Source organism: Manis pentadactyla, chromosome 7, assembly GCF_030020395.1.
Source record: "Manis pentadactyla isolate mManPen7 chromosome 7, mManPen7.hap1, whole genome shotgun sequence".
NCBI classification, from domain to species: Eukaryota; Metazoa; Chordata; class Mammalia; order Pholidota; family Manidae; genus Manis; species Manis pentadactyla.
The window spans coordinates 14,001,917-14,027,884 of NC_080025.1; the positions used below are offsets into that span (position 1 = coordinate 14,001,917).

General features: G+C 39.3%; 1 protein-coding gene across 9 annotated transcripts in view; it reads left to right on the forward strand.

Moving 5' to 3' along the window:
* MTUS1 (microtubule associated scaffold protein 1) overlaps positions 1 to 25,968 on the forward strand; it is a 137,306-nt gene that overhangs the window by 82,300 nt on the left and 29,038 nt on the right. For 8 of the 9 annotated variants that reach the window (XM_036894348.2, XM_057505110.1, XM_057505106.1 and 5 more), the window contains one exon: positions 22,767 to 22,981. In XM_036894348.2, the coding sequence (XP_036750243.2) occupies positions 22,767 to 22,981 (215 nt within the window). Of the gene's footprint in view, positions 1 to 6,782; positions 7,226 to 22,766; positions 22,982 to 25,968 lie in introns of those variants that run through there. The other variant, XM_036894351.2, reaches the window with a different exon arrangement.

A 25,968-nucleotide genomic window follows, 5' to 3' on the forward strand; every position in this document is an offset into this window, starting at 1 on the left:
TCTTGGAAGAAAACATAGGCACAAACCTCTTAGACATAAACATGAGTGACCTCTTCTTGAACATATCTCCCCGGGCAAGGAAAACAACAGCAAAAATGAGTAAGTGGGACTATATTAAGCTGAAAAGCTTCTGTACAGCAAAAGACACCATCAATAGAACAAAAAGGATCCCTACAGTATGGGAGAATATATTTGAAAATGACACATCTGATAAAGGCTTGACATCCAGAATATATAAAGAGCTCACACGCCTCAACAAACAAAAAACAAATAACCCAATTAAAAAATGGGCAGAGGAACTGAACAGACAGTTCTCCAAAAAAGAAATACAGATGGCCAACAGACACATGAAAAGATGCTCCACATCGCTAATTATCAGAGAAATGCAAATTAAAACTACAATGAGAGGGGCGGAAGATGGCGGCGTGAGTAGAGCAGCGGAAATCTCCTCCCAAAACAACATATATCTATGAAAATATAACAAAGACAACCCTTCCTAGAATAAAGACCAGAGGACACAGGACAATATCCAGACCACATCCGCACCTGAGAGAACCCAGCGCCTCGCGAAGGGGGTAAGATACAAGGTAAAATTACAAGGGTAAGAAGGGGCCCCAGGAATTCCACTTCTAGGAATTTACCCTAAGAATGCAGCACTCAAGTTTGAAAAAGACAGATGCACCCCTATGTTTATCGCAGCACTATTTACAATAGCCAAGAATTGGAAGCAACCTAAGGGTCCATCAGTAGATGAATGGATAAAGAAGATGTGGTACATATACACAATGGAATACTACTCAGCCATAAGAAGAGGGCAAATCCTACCATTTGCAGCAACACGGATGGAGCTGGAGGGTATTATGCTCAGTGAAATAATCCAAGCAGAGAAAGAGAAATACCAAATGATTTCACTCATCTGTGGAGTATAAGAACAATGGAAAAACTGAAGGAACAAAACAGCAGCGGAATCACAGAACCCAAGAATGGACTAACAGGTACCAAAGGGAAAGGGACTGGGGAGGATGGGCGGGTAGGGAGGGATAAGGGGGGGGGGAAAGGGGGGTATTAAGATCAGCATGCATGGGGAGGGTGGGAGAAAGGGGAGGGCTGTACACAGAGAAGACAAGTAGTGATTCTGCAACATTTAGCTATGCTGATGGACAGTGACTGTAAAGAGGTTTATGCAGGGACCTGGTATAGGAGAGAGCCTAGTAAACATAATATTCTTCATGTAAGTGTAGATTAAAGATAAAAAAAAAAAAAGCAGTTCCTGTGTGGTGACCTCCAATGAGTTCTACACAGTGGTATAAAGGGCAGATCAAAGTGTGGGCAAAGGGTCTGTTTGTATTTATACAGAGGATCAAAGCCTAATTTGGCTACCCAGGAAATGAACTAAGATACGATATGAAGAAGAACTTCCAACATCAGCACTCTCTGGAAGACTCATGCCAGAAGATGATCATCAAAAAACCTCAACAAAGATCCAGGCGATGCTGCAGTTGTAGCTGCATTCATCCCACTGGTTCCTGGACTTGCCATGGGAATGAGGAAGGAGATATCTAAGCTGGCCTGTGCATACAGTAAAACAACAAATTTGACTGGATCTATACTGTTGGAGCTCAACCAAGAATTAGGAGAAGTGTAAGTTGTAGCGCTCCAAAATCTTACAACTACAGACTATCTACTGTTAAAAGAACATATGGGATGTGAACAGTTCCCAGGAATGGGCTGTTTTAATTTGTCTGATTTCTCTCAGACTGTTCAAGTACAGTTGGACAATATCCATCATATCACAGACAAATTTTCACAAATGCCTAGGGTACCTAACTGGTTTTCTTGGCCTCACTGGAGATGGCTGGTAATTACAGGTATGCTTTGGTTACGTAACTGTACTCCTATTATGTTAATGTGTGTGTGCAATTTAATTAGTAGTTTAAAACCAATACATGCTTAAATAACTCTACAAGAAGATATGTCAAAGAAATTATCAATCTTCCCATGTTTTCTTCCGCCTGCTACTTCTATAGCTTTTCTTCTTCCTTCCTAATTACAACCCTTAAATAGAATTCGTGCCTCATATAGAATTTACCGTGTATCCTAATTCCTCCAAGTGGCAAAGATACCTCAAGACAAATGCTGGGCATAGAAGCCACAGGGCATAAATCTGCAAAGAAGTAAAAAGCTAACCATTTCAAACAATAAGGCTTCTCTCTCACTTACCAACTTCACATTTCCCTGTATGGCCCCGGAAGATGACTGGTTAGCCAGAGACGGTAAGATTCCTCAAGGGAGGAACAACCTAAGACAGGCACAGTCGCAGGGAGGCCATCAGGTGAGAAATTGGGGATCAACAGAGGTGAGGCTTAGAACCTCTCCCCCTCTGTTTTGAGAGAAATCTTCTGCATCCGTGGATGTTTTATTGCCCTTGTCTAGCTTGGATTAACACATAGTCTACAGGCACACACCTGATCATCTATATTTGCTCTCTTACAACACTAAACTAAGTTTTCTACCTTTATCTTGTATCTACCTACCACTTCAGCATTTTATTTAAAAAAATAATAATAATAAAGGGAGAAATGTGGGATCCACATATAAATCAAGTATAAAAATCAAACGAATATTCATATTTGACCTGATTGTTTATGGTTCATAATGTGTAATCAAAACCGAAAGTTTCTGTGATGACTGCCCTTGCACTGTTCACCATGTAAGAACTTATTCACTATGTAAGAACTTGTTCACCATGTAAGAACTTGTTCATTATACTTTAGAAGATTGGAGACTGTTGAGAATTAGACTTGGGGTTGATTAATGATTGTGCATTGAGTCCCCTATACAGAATTTTACTGTTGTTAACAACCATTTGATCAATAAATATAAGATATGCCCTCTCAAAAAAAAAAAAAAGATGGGGTCATGATGTTGTACACCAGAAGCTAACAGAATGTGGCATGTCAATCATATCTCAATTTAAAAATCATAAACAATTTTTTCAGGCACACAATAAACTGGGACAACAGGTGACATGTTTACCCCATGTCGGGCATTTTCAAATCAACAAGATAAGGTCACTCCACAATGGAAAAGTAGATGGACAGACACACAGACGGGATATGGAGGGCTTAGGCCATAAGCAGCAACTTTACGTGATGCTAATTGAAACACTGTGTTATCAGTTCTTGCACAGTTTTAAGGGTAGCGCCCAGTATTGGTGAATAAGTGAGGAACAGGTGCTTCATACACACTACTGAGGGGAGTACAGGTTAGGACAGCCTTCCTGGAGGCGCTTTGGAAACGAAACAGAAGCCTGCTTCCCAGGAATTTCATTTATCAGAATTGATTCTGGGAAAATGGTTCTCTTATTTATTGCCTTTCAGAATTGTGCAAGTCATTAAAATAATGAAGGAGGGCTATTTAATGCCATGGAAATATAAGTGTGACATTTTTAATACATTGATAAAGCTTAAATTGAGTTTAAAACCCTGTTACAGGGCACTCTGATGTCCAAGTTATTTTTTACAAAAATACTCTACAGTGAACATATGGGATTTTTGTTTCTTAAAAAAAAACATAGTATATAGATAAGACATTAGAGCTCCTATTTTGGCAGACTAAAGAAAGAAAAAACAATGTTACTGATGTGAAGAACTTAGGGATGGGTGGAGCTGGAAGTTTTTTCTAATTGTTTTGTGTGAATTTTTTTATAATGATTCATAGTGTGTGTTATCAGCATTCTTCCTACTAAGGAAGAGGACAGTATGGAAAATTGGTCTCTGAGTTGAATGTTCTACAAGTGGAATAGAGATTTGAATGTAAGCTAGTAAAGATTATGAGGCATAAAAATGAAGAAAATGTGGCAATTAGTGTTGTACTAGGGGAAGTTAAGAGGTCAGTGTGAAGATAGATACTCCATGGTCGACTTGTATACAGATGAGTAAATTCCCTAAGTATTAATCCCCAGATTCTTCATGATTGTTAATAACAATGAACATATCAGTGCCAGTCTGGACACATTTCCTGCTGCAAAGCATATGCTAAAGTCATAGCATCATTGTTTTTTCTAAAATCAAGTCACTGATGAAACACACATACACACACACACACACACACTGCCGTGGAATCTGTGGTTCTTGTTTGAATATATTGTGATATAACACCTTCTGCCAAACTCTTACACCATCCATATCATATCTTTTGTTTCTTAAACCTTACTTAAAGACTGTACAACTTTTCACTTCAGCATATTTTGAAGTTTTTTATAAAGGTATTCTGTCACTTAGACTTTTTAAAGTTTCTTTTTCTATGTTCTTTATCTTTAAAAAATGGGAATATAAATTTTTTTTAATTAAAATGTCTTGCCAACCTGTACTGTCAGAGCATTGCTGACAGTTTGCTGTATTTGCTTCAGTACTCTTTATTGGTTTTGCTTAAGGATGAGATCCAATTATACATAAAATCTTAAATCATGGCTTTGTTTTTCCACTTCACATACTAACACAAGTTTTGCTGTTCTTCAAGAAAACTCGTTCCTAATTTTTACAACTATAATTACATCTTTCTATCTTAGGTACCAAAATTTGTTCCTTAAATTTTTCCTTACTGCCCCTGGTGATTGCTGTCATGTTCTCTTAAGCCAGTTAAATATTTGCAGAGTAACAAAAATGGATACTTTCTTATCTTTAGGTGTTCATCCAATATTTAGCATAACTTCAGAAACTGCAGCTAGCCTAGTGCAGGAACCCTAACAAGCTCACCAAGTAAGTAATCAAATGGGCCACCTCTTTGAGCCAATTTTTAAATCTGTGCTTCCCCAACTGCCAGAAGTATATCTGTTACAAAAGCAGCTGCAACTCTACAATAACTTCTTCTTCTGTTACTTAAAAGGGTGTGCCCATGTGACATGGTTAGGAGAGTAGCTGGCACAGTGCCCTGGTGGAGTTGACAGTCGGATCGCCGAAGTTGCCCTGGGCTTTGGCGCACTTGTACGGGGCAGCCACCAGGGGGCAGACGATGGGAAGGAATCGCAGCCAAGCGGGCGCTGTGAATCTTCCACTTACTGCAGCCTCTCTGGATGAACAAGAAGTACGCATTCTGACTTGGTTTTCCCTTGTGTCGGGCACTGCTTCTCTTTATTATTGCAGTTCCTTGCTCTGCTGTTTAAAAAGATCATGAGCAACATTTGCCTTTAACATATGTGACTAGCTTAGTGTAGTTCAAGTAAAAACGGTAATGAATACGACAAAACTGTGACGTGTTGATAATCTCTTCTTTTGGGTCATCTAGGGTAAAGGATTTCCCTTTTAACCAGGCTAATGAAGAGTTTACTATTGCTTAACTAAACCAAACCCCGAAACAAAAAAATTCTATATAGATGGTGTCTATATTTTTAATATCGATATTTAACTTTATTCTTGTATTTATAATTTTCATGCTGACTGGCATCTTGGTTTTTACGAGTTTTTTGGGGCTGTGGGGCAGGGAGGACAGATGGTACGGCACATTAACGTGTAGAGCTTGGAAGAAAGGTGGTTGTTTTTTAGTAATAATACACTGTGAAAACTGTTACGGCAACACCTAAGCATAGCTTTTTTAAACTTTAATTCTTCAGTGTTTATGCTTCAGTGACCATGGGTGCAGTGTGCTTACAAGATGCATTGTGTGTGAACAAGTCTTGTCTTTCCTGAAGCTAACCCTTGACGGTTCTTGGGTTTGTCTGTCTTGTTGACAGCCTCTAAAATGGCAGGCAGGGAGTTGAGTGAAGAGAGAAGGAATTACACAAAATTTCCTTTCCCGACTGTCTCCTGCCCTTTTCACATCCTAAATGCTCTCTAAATTTTCTATAAGAATAACTGCTTCCTGCACCTTTTAATAGAATTTCACAGGTTTATTTATGGTTAACAATTTCTACAGTTATTTTATTTATTAAGGAAATCTTGGAAATAAGCATAGAGTGTGTTTTTATGCATTGTTTCCTTATACGTTTTAAAGATAAAAATGTTACCAGTTTGGGCTATTCCTGGTTTAATAGTACTAGCTTTATTTAAAGGAGCATATTGCCAGGGTAACTACCTGTATCTTTCAACTTATTTTGGCGTTTGACCATCATACTTCAGTGTATTTTTATAAACCACTTGACTAAAATAAACATTTAATAGATCCCAATATAAAACACATAAAACCACACCCCTCCCCGTGTTCCTAGTCTCAAAACATTACTGAGACAGGCCACCTACCTGATTGTCTATAAATGTAATTACTCAAGCAATAAATGTAGTCCTTAGAAAACAGCCTGATTAATTTTTATTCCATTGGGAGTGTTATACTACATATATTGGGTAGAGAGAAATTGCATTAACCTTTTATGGTTGGTTATTAGAGAGATCCTCAGACCATGTGTGTTAAAGTTGAACTTTTACCTTTTACCAATCTGCCATTAATACATTAGTTTTTTTAAAGTTGTTTTATATAAATGAGAGCCTTTATCGTTTGAAGCCATTTAAAAAAATGTTTTTGTCTCAGGTAATCAGTATAGGTTTACTAGAAAATATCTGAAAAAATGCCCAGTGTTTATTCATATGAATATAGTTAAATTTTAAAAATCAGAACACAGATTACTTTAATGCAATCTTAATTTTTTTTTCTAGTTCTTAATTAAATGAGGTTCTGGAAATAGTTAATTTCCCTTAACGAGCTTCCAAGGGGTTACAGAATCTGTGACATTACTGGTTGTTGTATAAAGCCCGTCAGACCACCCACTTTCTCCTCCTTCCACCGTCTCTGGTGGAAACCGAAACGATCCCATAAGCGTGTGCAGTGTGAGGTCAGTCAGAGGCTGCTTACGGCTGGTCGGCCAAAGGAGATCTTTATTTAGAGGAACAGCATTGTTTTGGCAACATCTGGAGGTGAAAACGGAAGCCAGGAACGCCTGGGGAGCGCTGGGGTTTTCCTCTTGTGTCTGTGTGGTGCAGTGGCGTTCGCTATGTAGCTTGTTTTCTCTCTCTGTATTTCTTGGCCTCGAAGAGAGCTGAGTTTACAAAGACAGTATGCAATAGTTCACGGGAGCTGTTTCTTCGGTGAAATCTTTCCACCTGCTCCGAAGACATGTTGCTGTCTCCCAAATTCTCCCTATCTACCATTCACGTCCGACTGACAGCCAAAGGACTGCTTCGAAACCTCCGACTTCCTTCAGGGTTGAGGAAAAGCACTGTGATTTTCCACACAGGTTTGTCTTACTGGGTCTCAGTTTTAATGTTTACGGGGAGGACATCTTCATTAACTTGCAGATGTTTATCAGAGATTTTCTGAGGAGACGAGAGTTGGAGGAAGGAAACGAATGAGAGAACTAGGCTTCATTTATAAACAGCAGTTTTATGTTTCCATACATGAGTGTGCATGGTACTTTCACTGGTTGCAAGCAGAGGTGTGCTTGGTTTGTTTATGGGACGCAGCACTGTTGCCTGGGTGTCCCCTACCTCTGTTCTCTAACTTCAACCGAATCTGAAAATCGACACCTGCTAAATTACATTTTACTTCAAATGAGTTTGGAAACAAGACGTAGGTAAACAAAGGAGAAGATTTCCATCTCTTAAAGAAGGAGATGAAATGAGAGGTTTCTGGAGTTTGTCACAATGTGCTTTCTCACTGTGGTTATGAAAGGTTAGTTTCACATACTGAAAGATTTCTGTAGCATCAACATTTCTGAAATAAAACAACCTAATCGTTGTGGAAAGGTAATTTAAGGTGCCGCAAATGAAGTTTTCCAAGCTTCCTATGAAAATGTTTGCAGTCACAGAAACGGCCTCCAATGTTTGTTTGTATCTGCTTTTTATTTTCTGGGCTTCAGATGGAAATACACACAGGGCATGATTTAGGCATGTGTCACCCTGCATCAGGGGAGCCTGTTGCCTCCCGCAGCCCGCTCTCGTTCTACAGGATCATGGCAGCGATGGTGAATTACACTGATTTTATGCTTACCAGGAATTTCATAAAATCAATTCTATAAAAACTGGAGTGCCCACCCTATTTGATTCTGGTTGGTTAGTGCTAACTGTGCGTATGTAAATGGAAGATTTTTTTCTTGTTTCCTATGCATGTCAGCCCTTCGGTGTCTTGTTTTTCATCTCTGTCCACAGGGACATTTTTCAGCTGACTGTTCTTAGTTTTCCCACAGGCGCCTCCTTCCCCTGTGGAACGACTCTCATTTTTTCCAGCACCTCGTCCTCTTGTCTCATTCCCCTCGGCCTGTTGCCTGAGCCTGCCAGCCTTCCCCTCTTGGTCTGAGCTGACAGATGAAGGTAAATGGGGTGAGGTAGGAGGTGAGCAGGAGCTTGACCTCCCCCAATCTAAAGGCCACTGTAATTTTTTCAACCCTAAAAAATAAAAATGTAATGGCACCCTTTATTTGAAATAATTTGTTATGATCATACATAGCTCAAAATAGTTTTTAACTTTAACATTACAAAAGAATCCATGTTCCAAGTTAAAAAAAAAAAAAGAAAGAAAGAAACTGCAGAATGTTGTATAATTCCAATCAAGCCTCTTTCCCCAGGCCCTCTGCCCTTTCCACAGAGGCAGCTACTCTCAAGGGTGCTTGTCTATCCTTCTGGTAATTTTCTAATCCTGTGTAAGTCTTTGTAGGTCTTTTATGTGCTTTGTTGTTATACAGAAATGGAAGCATACTATATATAAATGCCCCTCCATAGCTTGCTTTTGTAAGTCAATCTTAGATTTTCATGTTAACACATTTATCTACCTCTTTTTAATAGCCATGTACCACCCCATCGTTGGGAAAGCCATGATTTATCTAGCCAGTCTCCTATTAGTGAACATTACAGGTTGTTGGTCATAGTTTTGTGAAGCAAGTAGCTTCCGAGGCAGGTTAAGCAAAAGATGCAAAGCTTTCATTACCAGGGTTTGACTAAAAGTGGCATTTTATTTAGGTACATTGTATTTTCTGAATTTATGTCAAAATATTTTGAAACACTCCCCTCGACTGCAGTCATAATTTTTAGAGCTGGAGTGCCCTTAGGGGTGGTCTAGTTTACCTTACTGTGTACCAGAAGTGGGAGGCCCTGAGGACTGAATTAACTTGTCCAAGAGCACCTGGCCAGGGGCAGACATGGAACTAAAACCTGGGACCTCTCAAGAATTTTTGGCTTATAGATTTCTCTGGCTGGGCATTTTACTATAATTCTATTAGAACTAGTAAATCATAGTGATTTAAAAAAAAAGTTGCATGTGTGGGAAGCATTTTTAAGTTATGTAAAGACTGTAAGTCTACTTAGCCCCAGTAAGAATCTTCTGTGAGCTTCTCCGTATTACATAACTCTGAGGTCCGATCAGTCTCCCAGTAGAATGGATGTTGAATCACTGCATGTATTGTCCACAGGGCTGAGAGTGGTAGCTTGTGTTTGTATTCTTAAAGGAGCGGTGCTGGTGGCTGCTGGAGAGGCAGTGGTGGTGACCTTGGTTCCCGGAGTCTGGCGCTGTAGCCTGGGTTCTGCTAGTAACCAACTAAATGACCTTGATCCTTAACCGTGCAGGGCTACAGAGTAATGGCATCAGTGAGATGATTTCCAACGTCCCTTTAACCCTGGATGTGTTACTGACAACTCAAAATTCATCTTATTGAAAAGAGTTGTCTCCTTACCTCCCAAATTCAGCTAATACCCCCAATTTATGTATTTCTCCTCATAACGCCATGTCTTTTCCTTACCCTGTCATCAGACCTCAGTTCCCTTTGATTCAGTGTTCTCCGTTTATCCACAATTGGTTGCAAGAATCTAAGACTCTCTCCTTGAAATCCTTTGTTTTTTTGTTTTTAACCCTACCACTACTCTAGTTCAGGCCTTATTATTAGGTTGAAGCACTTGAAATTGCTCTTCTTATAAGTAAAAAAAAAAAATGGTCTAATAATTGACATTTTCATATCCTCCAACCTATACTTTGGGTTGATGGGAGGATATTGTATTTGATCTTTGCTACCACCCCTGCTTCCAAGCTCTTTCATGCTGGGGGACTAATCCATTCATTTCATAAGTAAGTATTTTAGACATGTGCTATGTGCTAGGTCCAGTGCTAGAGGCCAACAATATAGCCAGGACTGCGTCACACATGGCCCTGCCTTCACGCAGCCTCCTCGCAGGGGAGGCCAACTTCATCCAGGCGCTCCAGAAGAAGTGCCAGGTAACATGAGACCTTGGGAGGTGTGGAATTAGCCAAGAAGCAAGAAGTATTCTAGGCTCAGAGAACAGCCTGGGAAAGCTTGGAGGCGAGGGAGAGGATGGCTCCTTCAAGGGAACGAAAGAATTTAATATAAATGTCTGAGCATAAAATGTGGAGAGGGAAGTGCAAGCAGCAAGGTTGGTGATTATAGGGTCCTTTCATTGAACCCATATCCAGGCACTAGGCGCCTCGGGATACTGTTACTGCGTGGCGCCCATCAACAAAGTCTGTTTTCAGGTCCAGGATGTAATCTCCTCTAAATAGGGGCAAGAAAAGAAAGGCAGTGAATTTGTCCTTGTTCCAAGTGATGTTGCAGGATGTCGGGGTGGAAGGAGACCTCGGCGTCAGGGAAGCGAGACACCTCCCAAGAAGTCCAGAAGGGGTTTCGCTGGTTCGCCCGAGGTGCTGGCGGTAGTGTCTCTGGCAGGCGTACCCAGCTCAGCCTGTTTCAGAATTGTGCCTCGATGTGTTAGTTCCAACTTCAGAATGAGTCAGGGGAGAGGAAAGAATCTTTGTAGAAATATTCCTTCCCACCTGTTTTATTTGTGTTCAGTTTTTCTGTGAAGCTGACTATGCCCGTCTGTATCATTGTGAAAACTGTCATTTTGAACTTCAAAGAGTTAATGTTCTCTGAACGACGCAAAGCAGTGCACTGCACGAAGAGAATTCATTTTGCTGAGCTGGTGAGATAAAGAACACTTGCATAGCGAAAGGGAGGGGTGTGTGTACGTGCACCGAGGAAGAGCAGGGGAAACCTCCCTAATAGGGCAAAATGTCCTCATTTACTTGAAGCTGCCCTACAGGGAGCCATTTTGACTAGATAATTCAGTAAAGAGTGAGGCAGAATGTGAACACATTTGTCTAGTGAGAATGAAAGTCATGAAATTATGTTATGTTTGGTATTCATTTTTGCAACTGTCAAGAAGTGCTTTTAGCTGCAGTGTGTGACGACGGCTTAACTACGCAGCAGTAGCTTATCTCACCTAAAAAGCAGCAGCTTGATGTTGTCAGCGGCTCAGCAATGCCAGGATCAACATCGGTTGTGTTCTCAGCTCTTTCCTCTTGACTGCCGCCTGATGCTCTCAGCATAGCTGGTCCAGGAAGGGAGCCGGGAAAGAAATAGGAAAGGGGTGGAGCCAAAGCACCAGAGTTACATCTTATTGGCTGAATCTCAGCCACACGGCTGTCTCCACCGGCAGTGTGGGAAATGGACTATTTGAGTTCCCCAGTCTCTGTGGTGGATGGAGGTATAAGGGGTTAGAGCCTTATTATGGAATCTGCCACAGAGAAGGCAAACAGTTACTTCTTGAAGGTTGATATTGACCGCTTATAAATTTAAGAGAGCATATCATTTGAAAAGTCCAGTTTTGCAACAGATCTCCATGTTTTTTTCCTCCTCAATGAGGGGAATGTTTTTTGGTAACGATGCCCTATCTTGTAATTATTTCAGTTAAAACACTTTCAAGTCAGTTTGTTGTTTGGACATCGTGGTTAATATTTTATTTTGATCTGATTAATGAATTTTCAGTTGTAAAATAATATGCTGAGAAAGAATGTTCTCAACTTTAAATGTGGCTTTAACGTATTTAAAATGTACTAGCAAAAAGATTAACTTTCTATTAGCAACGCTTAATGGTGGGTATCCTATTCATGCACGTTAAGGAAGAAGCTACATAAACTTCAATTTCTCTTGTGTTTCTCTATCCCACTACAAAATGTAGAAATCAGTGAAGCTATTTTAGGAAGCTTCTGAAGCTTCCGTATGTAAAAAAGTTAGAATTTGTGTGTAGAAAGTTAGAAGATGCAATCATTTGTAGAATGCAGCAAACATCAGAACGCCCAAATTCAAGAATAATAGGTGAGAGGTGAAGCCTTCCACCACCCCTTTGCTGTCTTACTGGGAATCCACATCGTTCTTTTCAGCTTCCTTGAAAGCCTTGTGGAAAATTTTGCTGGCCTCCTGGTACGCTGATAAGCATTTACTAAGAACTGGGAGTGAGAATAGCATTACGATAAACATTGTCCCAGACTGGTACTAAGCTGCAGTAGCTCTGGCAGTCTTATAACTACAGCTCTGCTGAGATAGTAACAATGTGACCTTTCATCATTTAGCAATCTATTTAAGAAGGCAGTGAAATGTTAAAATGAAATTTCACTCCTAATAGATAACATTTTGGTAAGTTTTTAAAAGTTAGATGTAATGTCACAAGTTGCAGATAGTTGAAGTTTTAACTGCATGAAATGGTGTTTTATTGTGGTATCTATTTTCACAACAAACATGGAATGTGGAGCGTATGGTACAGTTTGGAGTTGGATTCAGGCAGGGAAGCATAGTGTTTTTCATCAGGAGAAACTGGAAGAATGTGGCAAACAATGTATGATCAATACTTAAGTGGAACAAATGAGATGTTCTGGTAGGAAACAGCTCTACAAATGAAATAATATAATGATACTTTTTGTCAGCCCTAAAGCATGTTTTAGAACTAAGAATGTTTCATTGATAGTATATGTACCTTGTTTTTTTTTTTTTTGGTGAAAAAACAACAGGTGTGGTTTTCAGTGTATCCAATATTTGCCTGTCATTTTCCTGTATTTGTCTTAGGTGACACTGGGTTATTTTAGCTCATGAGTGTCCTTTTTATAAGGAGCAGCACTTGTCTGGCTCTGGGGAAAATGAAGACTAATAATAGATCTTTCTTTTTTGGATGACAGATTCGCCCTTTCCCTCTTGTTCCCTGAGGACCTGAGGTTTAGGCACCTCTCTCTTAAACTGGTTGTCCTTAACTGGTTAGTATTTTGAGGATGACATTCTCTTTTTGATTACTGCTTGTGTTATAGAAATTCTTAGTGTTGAACGTTTTAATTGGCTAGTTTAATTTTTGTTCCTGCTGTAATACAGCCTATTGTCTTGAATACACAATGTGGAGCTTTTTGACTCACTTTGGTGTATTTTTAGAATGTACTCAACACGCACTCAGGACTTCGGTCCACATGTGGCTTGAGTCAGCCCTGCTGGTCCCCGGGGCCCTCGTTTGACAAAGAGCGTGGGATTGTAACATGGCTGCAACGGCTGGGGATGGCACGGTGGCCGTGGAGCCCTGACCCACAGGGCCTGGCCTCACTGGCACCACGTGACATCACCTGACTGGCTAGTCAAGAGGTGAGAGTCACAACAGAGACATTTAGAATTCTACTACAGTAAATGTGCTTCAGGTCAGCACTGCGCGGTGAGGGCCTTGTAGGCTTCCTGTCGTGTTTCAGAATCAGTGCCAGGGGGTGACAGAGTGTTGTTCCCAGTACCGTGCTCTTCCCTGCGTTAGAGAGAATACCTAGTTGGCGAGGGTCGTCACTACTGAAATAAAAGCCTGCTTGGCACAAGTGGGCTCTGTGATACCAAACAGTGTTTTAGGTACCTGTTAAATTGGTTAAGTCAAAATGATCATTAAGACAAAAATGAAAGTGCAAATGAAAGCTAGGATTTAATATTTAGGTAATTTGTTTGACAATAAAGGGGAAAAAAGCCCCTGACGGTGGCTGCAGGCTCATGAAATGGCCCCTGGCTCTCCTCGGTGGGAATGGATCCTCTGTGGGCTGAGCAAACATCTGTCCCGTTTGGTTGTACTCAGTGTGAACAAGGATAACAGGAGAGCTCTTTCCTAATTTAAGTCGAAATAGGCACACAAGTTTTTCCTCTACCAAAGTTCATATTTCTAGTGAAGTAATTACAGTGAAATACTTTCATTCAGTGTCTTCAGATTATAATGTTACAGGCTTAAAATTGTATCAGTTGCAAATTTTTTACTGTGTTTCACTTTTGTAGTATTCTCTTTTGGTCCTGAAACAAATCCATAACCCTACCATGTTAAGGTGGACCCTTAGGGTATTTAGAAAGCCAGCAGATTGAGGGAGGGAGACCTTGTTTAAAGGATTTTTGAATGTAATGAATTTCTATTAACTTTTTTTTTTATAGTTAGTAGTACATTTTGAGAACATGAGAAATCTGCTTTTTGCCTGCCAGCTACATGGGAAATGCTTAAGGTCAAGTTGGGACGCTTCTTTCTGGAAAATCTGTGTAAGCATAATTATCCTGAAATAGGAGTTTTCACTATGAATATGCCTTCTGTTCTGTGATCAACTTTTAAAATTAAAAACATTGAAACCCTTTTACATATGATATAAGCCATTGGAACAAATTCTAAAAATGTAATAATGTAAAATTTTAAAATGCTTATGCACCTTAAACAACCCCCCTTTCCACACAAAATGAATCAGCTTGGATGATTTTAAAAGTCTAAACCCTGTGCTTTGCTAAGTTTGAAATATTCCATATGAATAAGTGCCATACCTACCTAGAAATAGAAAAATATTCTATGTGGCTCCTAATTGATGATTCTTATTAACTCTTTTAGACTAAACAAATGAAAGGAACACTAAAAACCTTTCTATTAATTTAAAGTAGTAATTGACATGAATAATTTTTGAAAATATCATAAAATTGTGTACAGATCACTGTGGGTTTACTGTTCAGTTGGTACAGGTAGGTGGAGTGCGTGTTCATGTGCTGCGGTGGGAAATACAGAGCTAATCGCTCCTTAGGAACATGACATGGCAGATGATTAAAGCTGGAAAGGGTTCTGCAGCAGGTGGGTTTAGAGGAGACTCTTGGGAGACTAGGAGCAGGTGTTTGGGAATGTCCTCAGCCCCACGTCATGGCCCACACCAGCCTCGCCCTCAACCCCGCACTCACCCTCTGGCGCTATCCATGCGTCTTTGTGTTATGTCCTAGCTGGAAACTTGTGACTCATCCTGGACTCGCCTTGATCCAGGTGGTCACTGAGTCCTCTTATTTGGCCTCGTAAACACATTCATTGCCTGCTGCCTGTTCTCACTGCCACTGACCCATGAGTTTCTCTTCCTGGGCCTTCTCCTGAGCTCCCTGCTTCCCACCTCATATCTGCCTGCACAGTGCCCCACAGCCCTGCTCAGCACCTTTGCATCCTCCCACGACATAAAACCTTGTTTGGCACACATGCTCTGGCCCCTGTTTGCTTCCAGCCACTTCATCTCACTGTAACTTCAGGAGTGCTTCTGTGTCAGCTCTGAGTCCCAGGGCATCCAGGCCTCCCTGTACCTCTGTGTCTTTGCATTTGACTTCTCTGCTTATCTGTCTGCAAGATGTGCATGTGTCCATCCAGTCTCTACCTCTAAAACCCCGTCTTGACTGCCCCAGGTCCCCGTGTTTCTCCATCTGTACTCTCACACACTGCATGCATTATTCTGTTATCTGATTATCAAATCATATGGAGCATATTTCTCTTTCAGCTGCCTTCAGTTTCTTTAAGAGCAAGGACCAGTTAGAAATGTATCCAATAGACACTTACTGAATGAAGAGTAGTCATTTGGTGATCATTTCATAAGTGGTGACACCCTTTATTAGGACACATACTTCCCCAGAGTTTGCATTTATGCTTTGTTTCCATGGAATATCCCAGGATAAACACTCTTCATCAGATGCTGAGGAAACACTGTCTGGAAGAACTTGGATAGAGATATGCATCCCTAACAAGAGTTTTAGGTTCTGACTGAGGCAGAAAGAAGAGAATGGGTTGTCTGTCCAGGTTGCTGTAGAGATTTAAAGAACTCTTACCAGCCATTAGGTTTATGACTCCCATTTTAGTAACCCACAAACATTAGTTTCCAGTGTATTATGTAGTAGAAGGTACACCATCCAGTGCCCCCATTGTCGCCTTCATACGGTTAGGTGGACGTGCGAGAGTTGAACAGGAAGAAGTTAATACTAGGGAAACGTGATTCAGCAAAGACCCTTGACATATTCATGCCTCCCTGTACAGCACCACCCTCTTCTGCATGCCTTCCTTGCCCCCTGAGATACCTGGCAGGTCCACCTGGTCCATAGCAAAGCCATCATGGTGGAGTTTGATACATACTTGGTGAGATTGATTAGGTAATAGGTATATAGAAAACTAGGCAACAGCAATTACTGAGCGCTGTGTATAATTGTGTGTTGCATGGAAGCCAAGGGAAGCTGTCCTAACAGGCCTTGTCTTTTGCTTGACTTTAATATTTGGAAAGCCAGCAGATTCATTAAAAGGCTTGTGTGGCCTTAAGAAGGACGTGTCCTCAGCAGCTAGTAGGTTAGTCCATGTCTTAATGTTGAAGTCTTTTTCTCAAAAATCGTGTTTAGCCTTGAGATAGGGGTCTATGTGCCTGAGTGATTTGAGTCTGAAAAAATGGGCCTATTCCTTTTTACCCAACTACGTTCTTCAAGATGATGATAAAGAAGTTCATTAAACTCATTGGAAGTTATATGAAATTGAGATTTCCGAATATAAAGAACAAAGAAAGCACAGTGTTATCCAGCTATTTTTCAAGTTGAGCAAAATGTCTTTGATTCAGGACTTTCATTTTCCTAACGGAGGTTTCAGTTTTGGTAGAACAAATCCCAGGTAGGTCGAATCTGACATAATAGTAGTAATTATCTTGTTGACAGACATCTGGAATCTGGGTAGAAGTTAACATTTCATTTTAAGGTGTGTGATTAAACTGATTCTTTGAAATCAGGTGTCCTGTAAATAGGTATAGCAAACAAAATTCTATGCTTTCAAATACAGCTGCATTATCAAAATGGTAACATGCTGATAAAGGGACCGTAAGGGCCAGCTTGGTTCATATTATGCTCATTTCCTATAAATAATGAATCCTGTAGGGTTTAAGGGAAGCTTATGTTTTAGCACTGTGAAGTACCTGACTTGTGAGCTGTAGGGCTCTGAGCATCCCTGGAGAATTTTGCATCATCTCTGATCTTCAGTTGGACCGGGAGTGAGGAAGGGTTGCTCAAACTGGGTCCTCAGCTATCTTGTGGTGCAGTTGTGTCCTTGGGGAGCACAGGCTATGGAGGGGAAGATGGAGATCACACTTGCCTGTCACTATAGGTAAAGGGCTGTCTGTCTGCTTATTTGCTCCTATGTTAAATGTCCAAGACATGTACTCATGGAGGAATAACACGTCAATATTTTCTTTCCTTCTTAAATGTAAATATATTCTAAGTGTTCACATACAACAAAACCTACGTTATTTAGATCCTAACTAGATTCCCCAAGGAAGGAAACTGGATTGACTATGTTTTCTTGCTGGCCAAGTGTTAAAGGTTTACATGTTCAGGATTCATTTTATCCATCTTTAAAGTATATTACTTTAAAATTTTTGAATAAGTAATATATTTACCCCATAGTTAAAAAGTCTAAAAAATGCAGTAGATTACCTTGTATCTGTTTGGTTTCTGTTCTGTTCTTTGAAAAGGTAAACACTGTTAATACTTTTATATGTATTATGCCAGCATTTTGTTAGGCATGGCAAAAAAATATGCTGTTAAATCCCCATTGTCTTTGTACAATAGGCATATTATCTGTATTGCTCTTCCCTATGCTCTTTTATTTACCACAGAGACCCTACTACTTCTGTGTTGCATCTGTGATACCCCACTATGTAAATATACCATAAATTTATTTAAGTAGTCCTCTGCTTACCGACGTTTGGGTGATTTCTTGATCTTTTCTTTGCAAACATGTTTGCCATGAAAATCCTTCTACAGATGCCATTTTACTCCTTTGTAGGATTCATAATAGGATAAATTCTTGCTTACCAGCTCTGAATTCAATAGTTTGTAGTAGGTTGTATTAGAGAAGGCTTATCACAAAGCTTTTGTGTTCTTAAACATCAACTTGAGCACATGCAGTTATGCAGACAGACATGACCAGAGTCATTTTGTGTGGGGTTCCCCACGCTTGAAATTCCATTTCTCCAGGCATTACAAAAGCCTGAGGGAAAAAGCAGCCTGGTAAATGGACAGCTTGGGTTTCAATGAAGCAGTCATTTTTTTCCTTCCCTGCATTTTCTAGGCAGATGGAGTTACACCTAACACATCCCTACAGCTGAAGGCGAGGTATTAACCAGAGAGCACGCAGGACAAGGCAGCAAAGGACCAGGAGATGTGCATGATCCGAATGCAGTCACACTTGAACAGCTGATGTTTGCCAGAGTATATCTTAGCACACACTACTTAAGTTCATTCTAGAATGATCTGAGCAGCATTCCTAATATAGTATTGGCTTCTAGAGAATTGTCTTAAACTTTCAAAGAATATACATGCTCTCTGGCAGTTCACAATTTCAAAATATGGATCAATAGGGCTTTTATAAGAACAAAGACCATTTGTCACCCAAAACTAAAGCAACCAAAATAAGTAAAGGAAATGTATCGATACCAGTCATGCTTGTGGACTAAAGCCGTCTCAGTCTTCAGCAACAAACTAGGGAATAGCTTATACTTGTTGCACTGACAGATTATCTGAAAAAAATTAAGAGTTTCCCTTGGGGGCTGGGGATGAAATGGGCAAGGGGCCAAAAAAGGTACAAATTTCCAGTTATAATGTTAGTCCTGGGGATGTAATGTACAGCATGGTGACTATAGATAATAACACTGCATTTCATAATTAAAAGTTGCTAAGGGAGTAGATCTTTAAATTCTCATCACAACAATAAAGAACTTTGGGGACCCATGTTTAACTAGACTTACTGTGACCATTTCTCAATATATACAAGTATTGAATCATTCTGTTGCAAATCTGAAACTAATATAATGTTATATGTTAGCTGTATCTCAATTTTCAAAAAAAGTTAAACGGAGAAGAATTACATTTCAGATGGCAAAAAGAAAAAAATTAATACTTGTTTCAAGAATTTGAAGCCTTTATGCATAAGAAAAGCCTGTAACAAAAATCTATTGAACTAAGATTAAAAACCAATAAAATACTATAATGGTTTCAGAGGTCTAATAAGAACTCAGCACATCCATCTCTTTTTTTGGTGGGGTGGGGGGGAATGTTCTTAGGAGACTTTCTTTTTTTTTTTTTAATTTTTTATTAAGGTATGATTGATATACACTCTTATGAAGGTTTCACATGATAAAACAATGTGGTTACTACATTTACCCATATTATCAAGTCCCCATCCATACCCCAATGCAGTCACTGTCCATCAGTGCAGCAAGTTGCCAAAGATCCACTATGTGCCTTCTCTGTGCTACACTGTCTATCCTCGTGATCCCCCACACCATGTGTACTAAACATAGTACCCCTCAGTCCCCTTCTCCCTCCCTCCGCACCCACCCTCCCACACCCCTCCCCTTTGGTAACCACTAGTTCATTCTTGGAGTCCCTGAGTCTGCTGCTATTTTGTTCCTTCAGTTTTGCTTCATTGTTATACTCCACAAATAAGGGAAATCATTTGGCATTTGTCTTTCTCTGCCTGGTTTATTTCACTGAGCATAATGTCCTCCAGCTCCATCCATGTTGTTGCGAATGGTAGGATTTGTTTGTTTCTTATGGCTGAATAGTATTCCATTGTGTGTATGGAATCTTCTTTATCCATTCATCTACTGATGGACACTTAGGTTGCTTCCATATCTTGACTATTGTAAAAAGTGCTGCAATGAACATAGGGGTACATATGTCTTTTTGAATCTGAGAAATTGTATTCTTTGGGTATATTCCAAGAAGTGGGATTCCGGGGTCAAATGGTATTTCTATTTTTAGTTTTTTGAGGAACCTCCATATTGCTTTCCACAATGGTTGAACTAGCTTACACTCCCACCAGCAGTGTAGGAGGGTTCCCCTTTCTCCACATCCTCGCCAACATTTGTTGTTCTTAGCCAACTCTTATTTTTTAAATACTTTCTGGACAACTATTGACAGATTCTTAACATTATATAAATATATTCTTTAAAAATCTCTATGTATATTGAGAAACACCAGAGTTAATCTCCTGAAACCAAAAAAAGGATGTCTATCTTCCTAATCTTTAAGGTTAGAAATGGAATTAACCATTCAATGAGAAGCCAGACAAATACAAAGGAAAATATATTAAATCTATGTAATCAAGGAATTTAACCAAACAGTATTACTAGCAAATACTTTTGGTAGAGTAAACTAAAAAAAAAAACATCTTGGTAATTCAGTGGAAAAAATTAAGTTTACTAAGTAGCCAAATATAAATACTTAGCTGTTGCTTGACTTTGGTATAAGAGATTATTTAAGGGAAAATATAAAATTTGGTGGTATAAAAGAAGGATCTATATTCTGAACCTGAGTGTAACAAACAATATTTAATAAGTTATTTATGTTTAACTTAATTATTTCCTTGTGAAATAACTTATTAGAGCCTGAATGGTTAATACTAAAAGTCATTAAAAGATTCAGTAGGCAAGAATCTTAATATTTTCTCCAAAAACGTTGATACAAAAAGAACCACCTCTCACATTTTGTAAATAGTTATAACCTAACAATTTTAAAACTCTGATATTGTGTTAAATAATAAAATTGATTAGCAAAGAAATTCTAGGAAGAGAATCAAGCATTGTTACAGATTCCAGAAATGATAAACCCAAAGCAATTTATCAATAAATAAATGAATATTTCAGTAAGTATTGGTGGGACATATAGCAGTGATACCAGTCAGGAGACATTATCTTCATATGTCACAGTAAATTCTAGGTGGTCAAAGAGTTAAAAGGTGTATTTTGCTGTTCTGTTTGTATAAAACTATATAAAATGCTGTATATTTTTTATGTAGGTTTATTGAAATGAAGAGTTTTCAGATAATTAATTGGCTTGAATGTATTAAAGTAGCATTTTAAGATTAACGTTTATGTGTAGTTAGGTAATATGTTTCTACCCTATCTCCACTTTCCCAAATGGGTGGGAACCTAGAGACTTGGAGTCAGAGGCCCCCTTTCTGACCTTGAATCTGTCCCATAGAGGCTGTCTGTACCTGGGCAAGGCCTTCTCAGCCTTGACCCTCACCTTCCATACAGAGAGTTACAGGGAGGATAATCAAGAGGGAAGTGAGAACCCTCTGTGAACAGTAAAACATGTATAATTATTATATGCTATATGACAGATATTTCTAAGGGCCTTTTAGGAAGTGACATAAAATAAAGCAATACTGATCTCAGATATCTTGACAAATTTAAAAATATTTATTTTTCATTAATATGTGACTATTAAGTTGTTCTTCCTCCAGGACTTTAATATTATGTATCATAATAGTATTTTGTGTATTATTATGTATACATAGTATCGTATTAATATCTGACTATGACTATGGTTACTTTCTCTACCTGCTTTGGAAGTGGTAATTATTGCTAATCAGCTATTAATGGTTACTAATAAAGACTAATGGATACTTTCCCCTTCTCTTTAAGTATTTTTAAAACCCATGAGATATTTTAGTCATTATGGAATGGAGAAATATGAAGCATTAATACAAATATGAATTGTTTAACCATGGAAAGCAACCATAGAAAATGATAGTCTCTTTTCTGTTTTTTTTTTTTACTTAATTATATATTTTGCCATTGATTCTTGGAACATGAATACTGAATTTCTTTGTTTATTTTCCTTCAAGAAATCACTATAGTTTACCTCCCCCTGAAAAATTAGAAAAGATAATTACTGTTTATAAACTTGTCTTAGGTTTAGAATGTGGATGCCGTAGAAAATACCCATGAGCATAAAGAAACATTTGATTTTTTAATTTCTTGTATCTTTTTTTTTTTCAGACTTAGGTTTGTTTGGATTTTTTTGGCCTACTTGATATCAAGAAGCCAAGCAGCTTGTTTCCTGTTTTTCCAATTCTGTTTCGTATTTAAAGTGACCCAGACTTTTGGAATGGTTCCAAACGGAACAGTTTGTCCTTTAAAGTAATTCCCAGGTTACTATGGCACAGAAAGTGAAAAATCACTTTAGCATGGCATGTTCACTGGATTTGGAGTGATTCGTGTGTTTAAAAATACTGAAGCCATTATTACTACTCAAAGGGGGAAAACAGCAAAGCTTGTGTTTGATCGAAAACGGAATAGTGTAATCAAGAGTATGTATTGTACTCTTAGTAATGTCCTTAAAGATAAGGGGCAACATGTGAGTAGATTTTCGATGTATACGATGACTTATTGGAAGTTAGGAAACGACTCATCTGCTATATAAATCTTTGTAATGGCCAGGCCATCAGCAGGGAAAGGATAAGTTTGTAGAAAACGTGTAGGAGGAGGGGAAGGCATTTAAGTCCAATCATGTGTGTTTTTCTTTCAGCACATATGATCTGCATAGCGTCAGGGTGCTTGTCACAGACTAGTTTCTCTACCAGTTTACCTAGGAAGTTACAAACTAGGAAATGAACATTATTTTTACACACAATTTTCATGTTTCCAAATTGCTAAACCTGTATGTTTCATGTCCATGATGTTCTGCCCCATGTAAATCTTCTCAAGTGAGAGCCAAAGCCATTTTCTGTGTTCACAAATTCCAAACACCTAGATATTTGATTAATTCCTGTTCTCTTCCATATGCTCTCCTTACGTAAACATAACTTAAATGCTTATCTAGTCATTTTTTTAATGCAGATGGTGGTGATTATAAAAATTAAAATCACATATTTCACTACCTATGTTAATTCCTTTTGCAGTTGAGAAGGACAGGCAAAGGAACCCCAGGAGTTTACGTATCCAGACACAGACAACTCCAGATGTGCCGTCCTCTGAGAAAACTTTTGAGTTGGAGCAATATAAAACAAAATGTGAAAACCAAAGTGGATTTATCCTGCAGCTCAAGCAGTTTCTTTCCTGCGGTAACATCAAGTTGGAAGCATTAACAGTTGTGATTCAGCACCTACTGTCAGAGGTAAGGATGTGTACCCTCCCTGCAGTCTCTCTCACTGGGTGGGGGTTAGCGGGCCGGACAGCGCTCATCATCTTGTCCTGCGAATATCTTTAAGTTAAGGAATGGTAGATCAGATATAATTCATCCAGTTTTGCTTTTTGTCAACTCACTTGATACCTGAGTCACTGTCTAGAAATTTGGGGTGGAAACATGTCTGAGTACTTCCTTCTCCTGTAGAGTCTCTCAGACCAGCAACAGTGGAAAGATAATTGCCTGTTATACTTCTGTACACCTCCAGACTATATTAGTATTCCTTCACTTAACTCTTTGTCCAACTCATAGCTTTCCATTTCGGGCTGAGTTTAATGCTTTCAAAAATGAGGTTGATTATATTTCTGGTCAAAGAATACTTCTGAGGGATCTCCCAGTATGGGGCTGCGGACCCATCCCAATTTCCATCCGTTCCTAAACTACTTTGTGGTACAACAAACGCAGAACAGATTTTCTTTGCTTGCTTACTCTTCCCTGGTACTCTCTACAAGGGTGTTAATTCAGGAACTAGTTAAAATTCTCTGAGAAAGCCAAGTGACTATGAACACATGCTACTGGCATAGCAATGAAAACTATAATGATCTGAGGGGAAACACTGGGATACAAATATAACAAGCTCTTTTTTTAACCACATTTTTAAAGATGAGTATGCATGACATCCCAAGAAGATAACCATTCAATTTTCTTGTTCTGTAGTTGAGTTCAACCTATATTCATTTCCTATGGCGGCTGCTGTGAGCGGTGGCTTCTCTGGGGCGGGGAAGACAGAGGTGAATGAGACTTGGTCTGTGACGAGCTACTGAGCTAGTAGACGGTTGAGACCAATATTTGATAAACCTTTTAAAGCTTCGCCCAATATTTTTTTTGGAGACATTTACCTAGTTTTTAATTTATGGTAGTATTTTTGTTCCTCTTGAATATGTAAGGAAGGAATCCCAGAGTTGGTTTATATAAACAAATCAGCTAATTTGGAGACCACATAACACCAAATGTAGGGAACTATTCGTTTGTCTGTTTAGTGGTAAATCAGTTAATTTTACTATATCTAGTCTAACCACCTCATGTTCAACTCCTTTCCCTCTCCTTTGTCTCCCCCATAAAATCAGTCAAATCATACAGTGCTGCGTCTCCCCTTATTCCTCTCCCTCACTGTCACGGATGCCGACCTTGTTCGGATCCTGGCTAACCATCCACTGGATCATGACAACTTCTTGACCGGTCTGGAGGCTTGCACTCCTTCCCCTCTAATCCATCCCAAGCACTGCTAACAGACTCATCTTTCCAAAGCGTTCCACTTTGCTGATTACAGTCTTCCTGGGTTCTCCATTATCTATAGCTGGTCTGTCCAATATGGCAGCTTCTACTCTTGTGAAGCTATTGAGCCCTTGAAATGCAGACAGGCTGGATTGAAATATGCAGTAAGTGTAAATTGCACATGGATTTTGAAGACAGCATGAAAAGACATAAAATATCCCAATAATTTTTCTATTGACTGTATGCTGAACTGATAATGTTTTGGCTATACAGGGTTAAACAAAATATTAAAATTGAGCTCTTAAACTTTTTAAAAATGTGGCTAGTAGGAAATTAAAATTGCATATGTGGCTCACATATTTCTTTTGGATGACTCTGCTATGTAACTTGGAATGTAAGACTGTAATTTGGCACCAACCACCCTTTTAAACCTTACCCTCATTGGCTGGTTCTTCCAGCTGTATAGTTGGGGAGATAGAGTTGAAGCTAGAGGGATTTAACATTTGTTGAATATTTATGAGGTACCAGACATTCTTATGTATTAAATCCTGTCCAAAAACGCAAGTTGGGGTTTACAAATAAGAAAATTGAGGCACAGAGCTGTTCAGTAACTTGGCTATCATCAGACAGTAAGGAAGAGGAGGACTAGGACTTGGACCCAGATCTAGGACACTGTGAACTCAAAATCTCCTATAACCTTTCTGTACTTTTCCATCCCTGATTCAGATACCATTGCTGGGCCAGCACCTCTCTCCCTAATGCCTGTATGTCCAGGTCTTTTTTTTATAGTAGCATCCATCACTACCTGTATTTAAGTTACATGGATTCATTATACAAACAAAATAAAAATGCCAAATAGGTCTGGCAGCCCCTCCTTGTGTGCCCCTCAGCAAGCAGAGGGCCCAGGAGTGGGTGTGAGATGACAGACAGGAGTCCGCTCTAACTTCAGCTGTAGTCTCAGTTCCTAAATACCTCGCGTGGCATGCAGCCTCCCCACCCCTTGTGATCCTAGTGTTTAAAGATACTTTCTTCCCATACAGCCTGGCCCCTAAGCACCAGCCAACACTGTCAGGTGCTCCGCTGGAAAAAGAGTAGATGCAGCACCTCCCTGGATGTGATATACTGAGAGACATTTTGTCAGTCCACGACAGGGCACTCCCCTAAAGACTGTTGGGGTACTTCTGCTGGACGTGAATCGCATTCTACACCTCATTTAGGTCCTAATGCCATGTAATTGTGACTCCCTTAAAATTCAGTTCAAAAACTTCCTCCTTTACAAAGGCCCTTCTAGCTCTGTGTGCTGTTTACCCTCTGGATTCTAGGAGCACTTACATTTCTGTCTCTCTCTACCTTGTAGGCAACCATTTAGTATTAGTGTTTGCTCGCCGAGAGCAGGATGTGTGTCTAGTTCTTGCTTAGAAAACCTCCCCAGCAATTACAGCAAATGTAGGGAACCTGAATGAACATATAGATGAATAGAAAGAATGGAATTCGAGATGTAAGATGAACATATAAAGTCTTTACGTAAATGTCCTTTGCTGTTTTCTAGCTCTTTATAATCAGCAAATATTTACTGATTGCCTAATGTGTACAGGGTGCTATTATAAAACAGTTGGAAAGAAAGGACATAACCAGGGGAAAAGTTTAGCAACTACTTCAAAACAGTTTTCTCTTAACCCTTTGTTTCTCTCACACACAGTCAC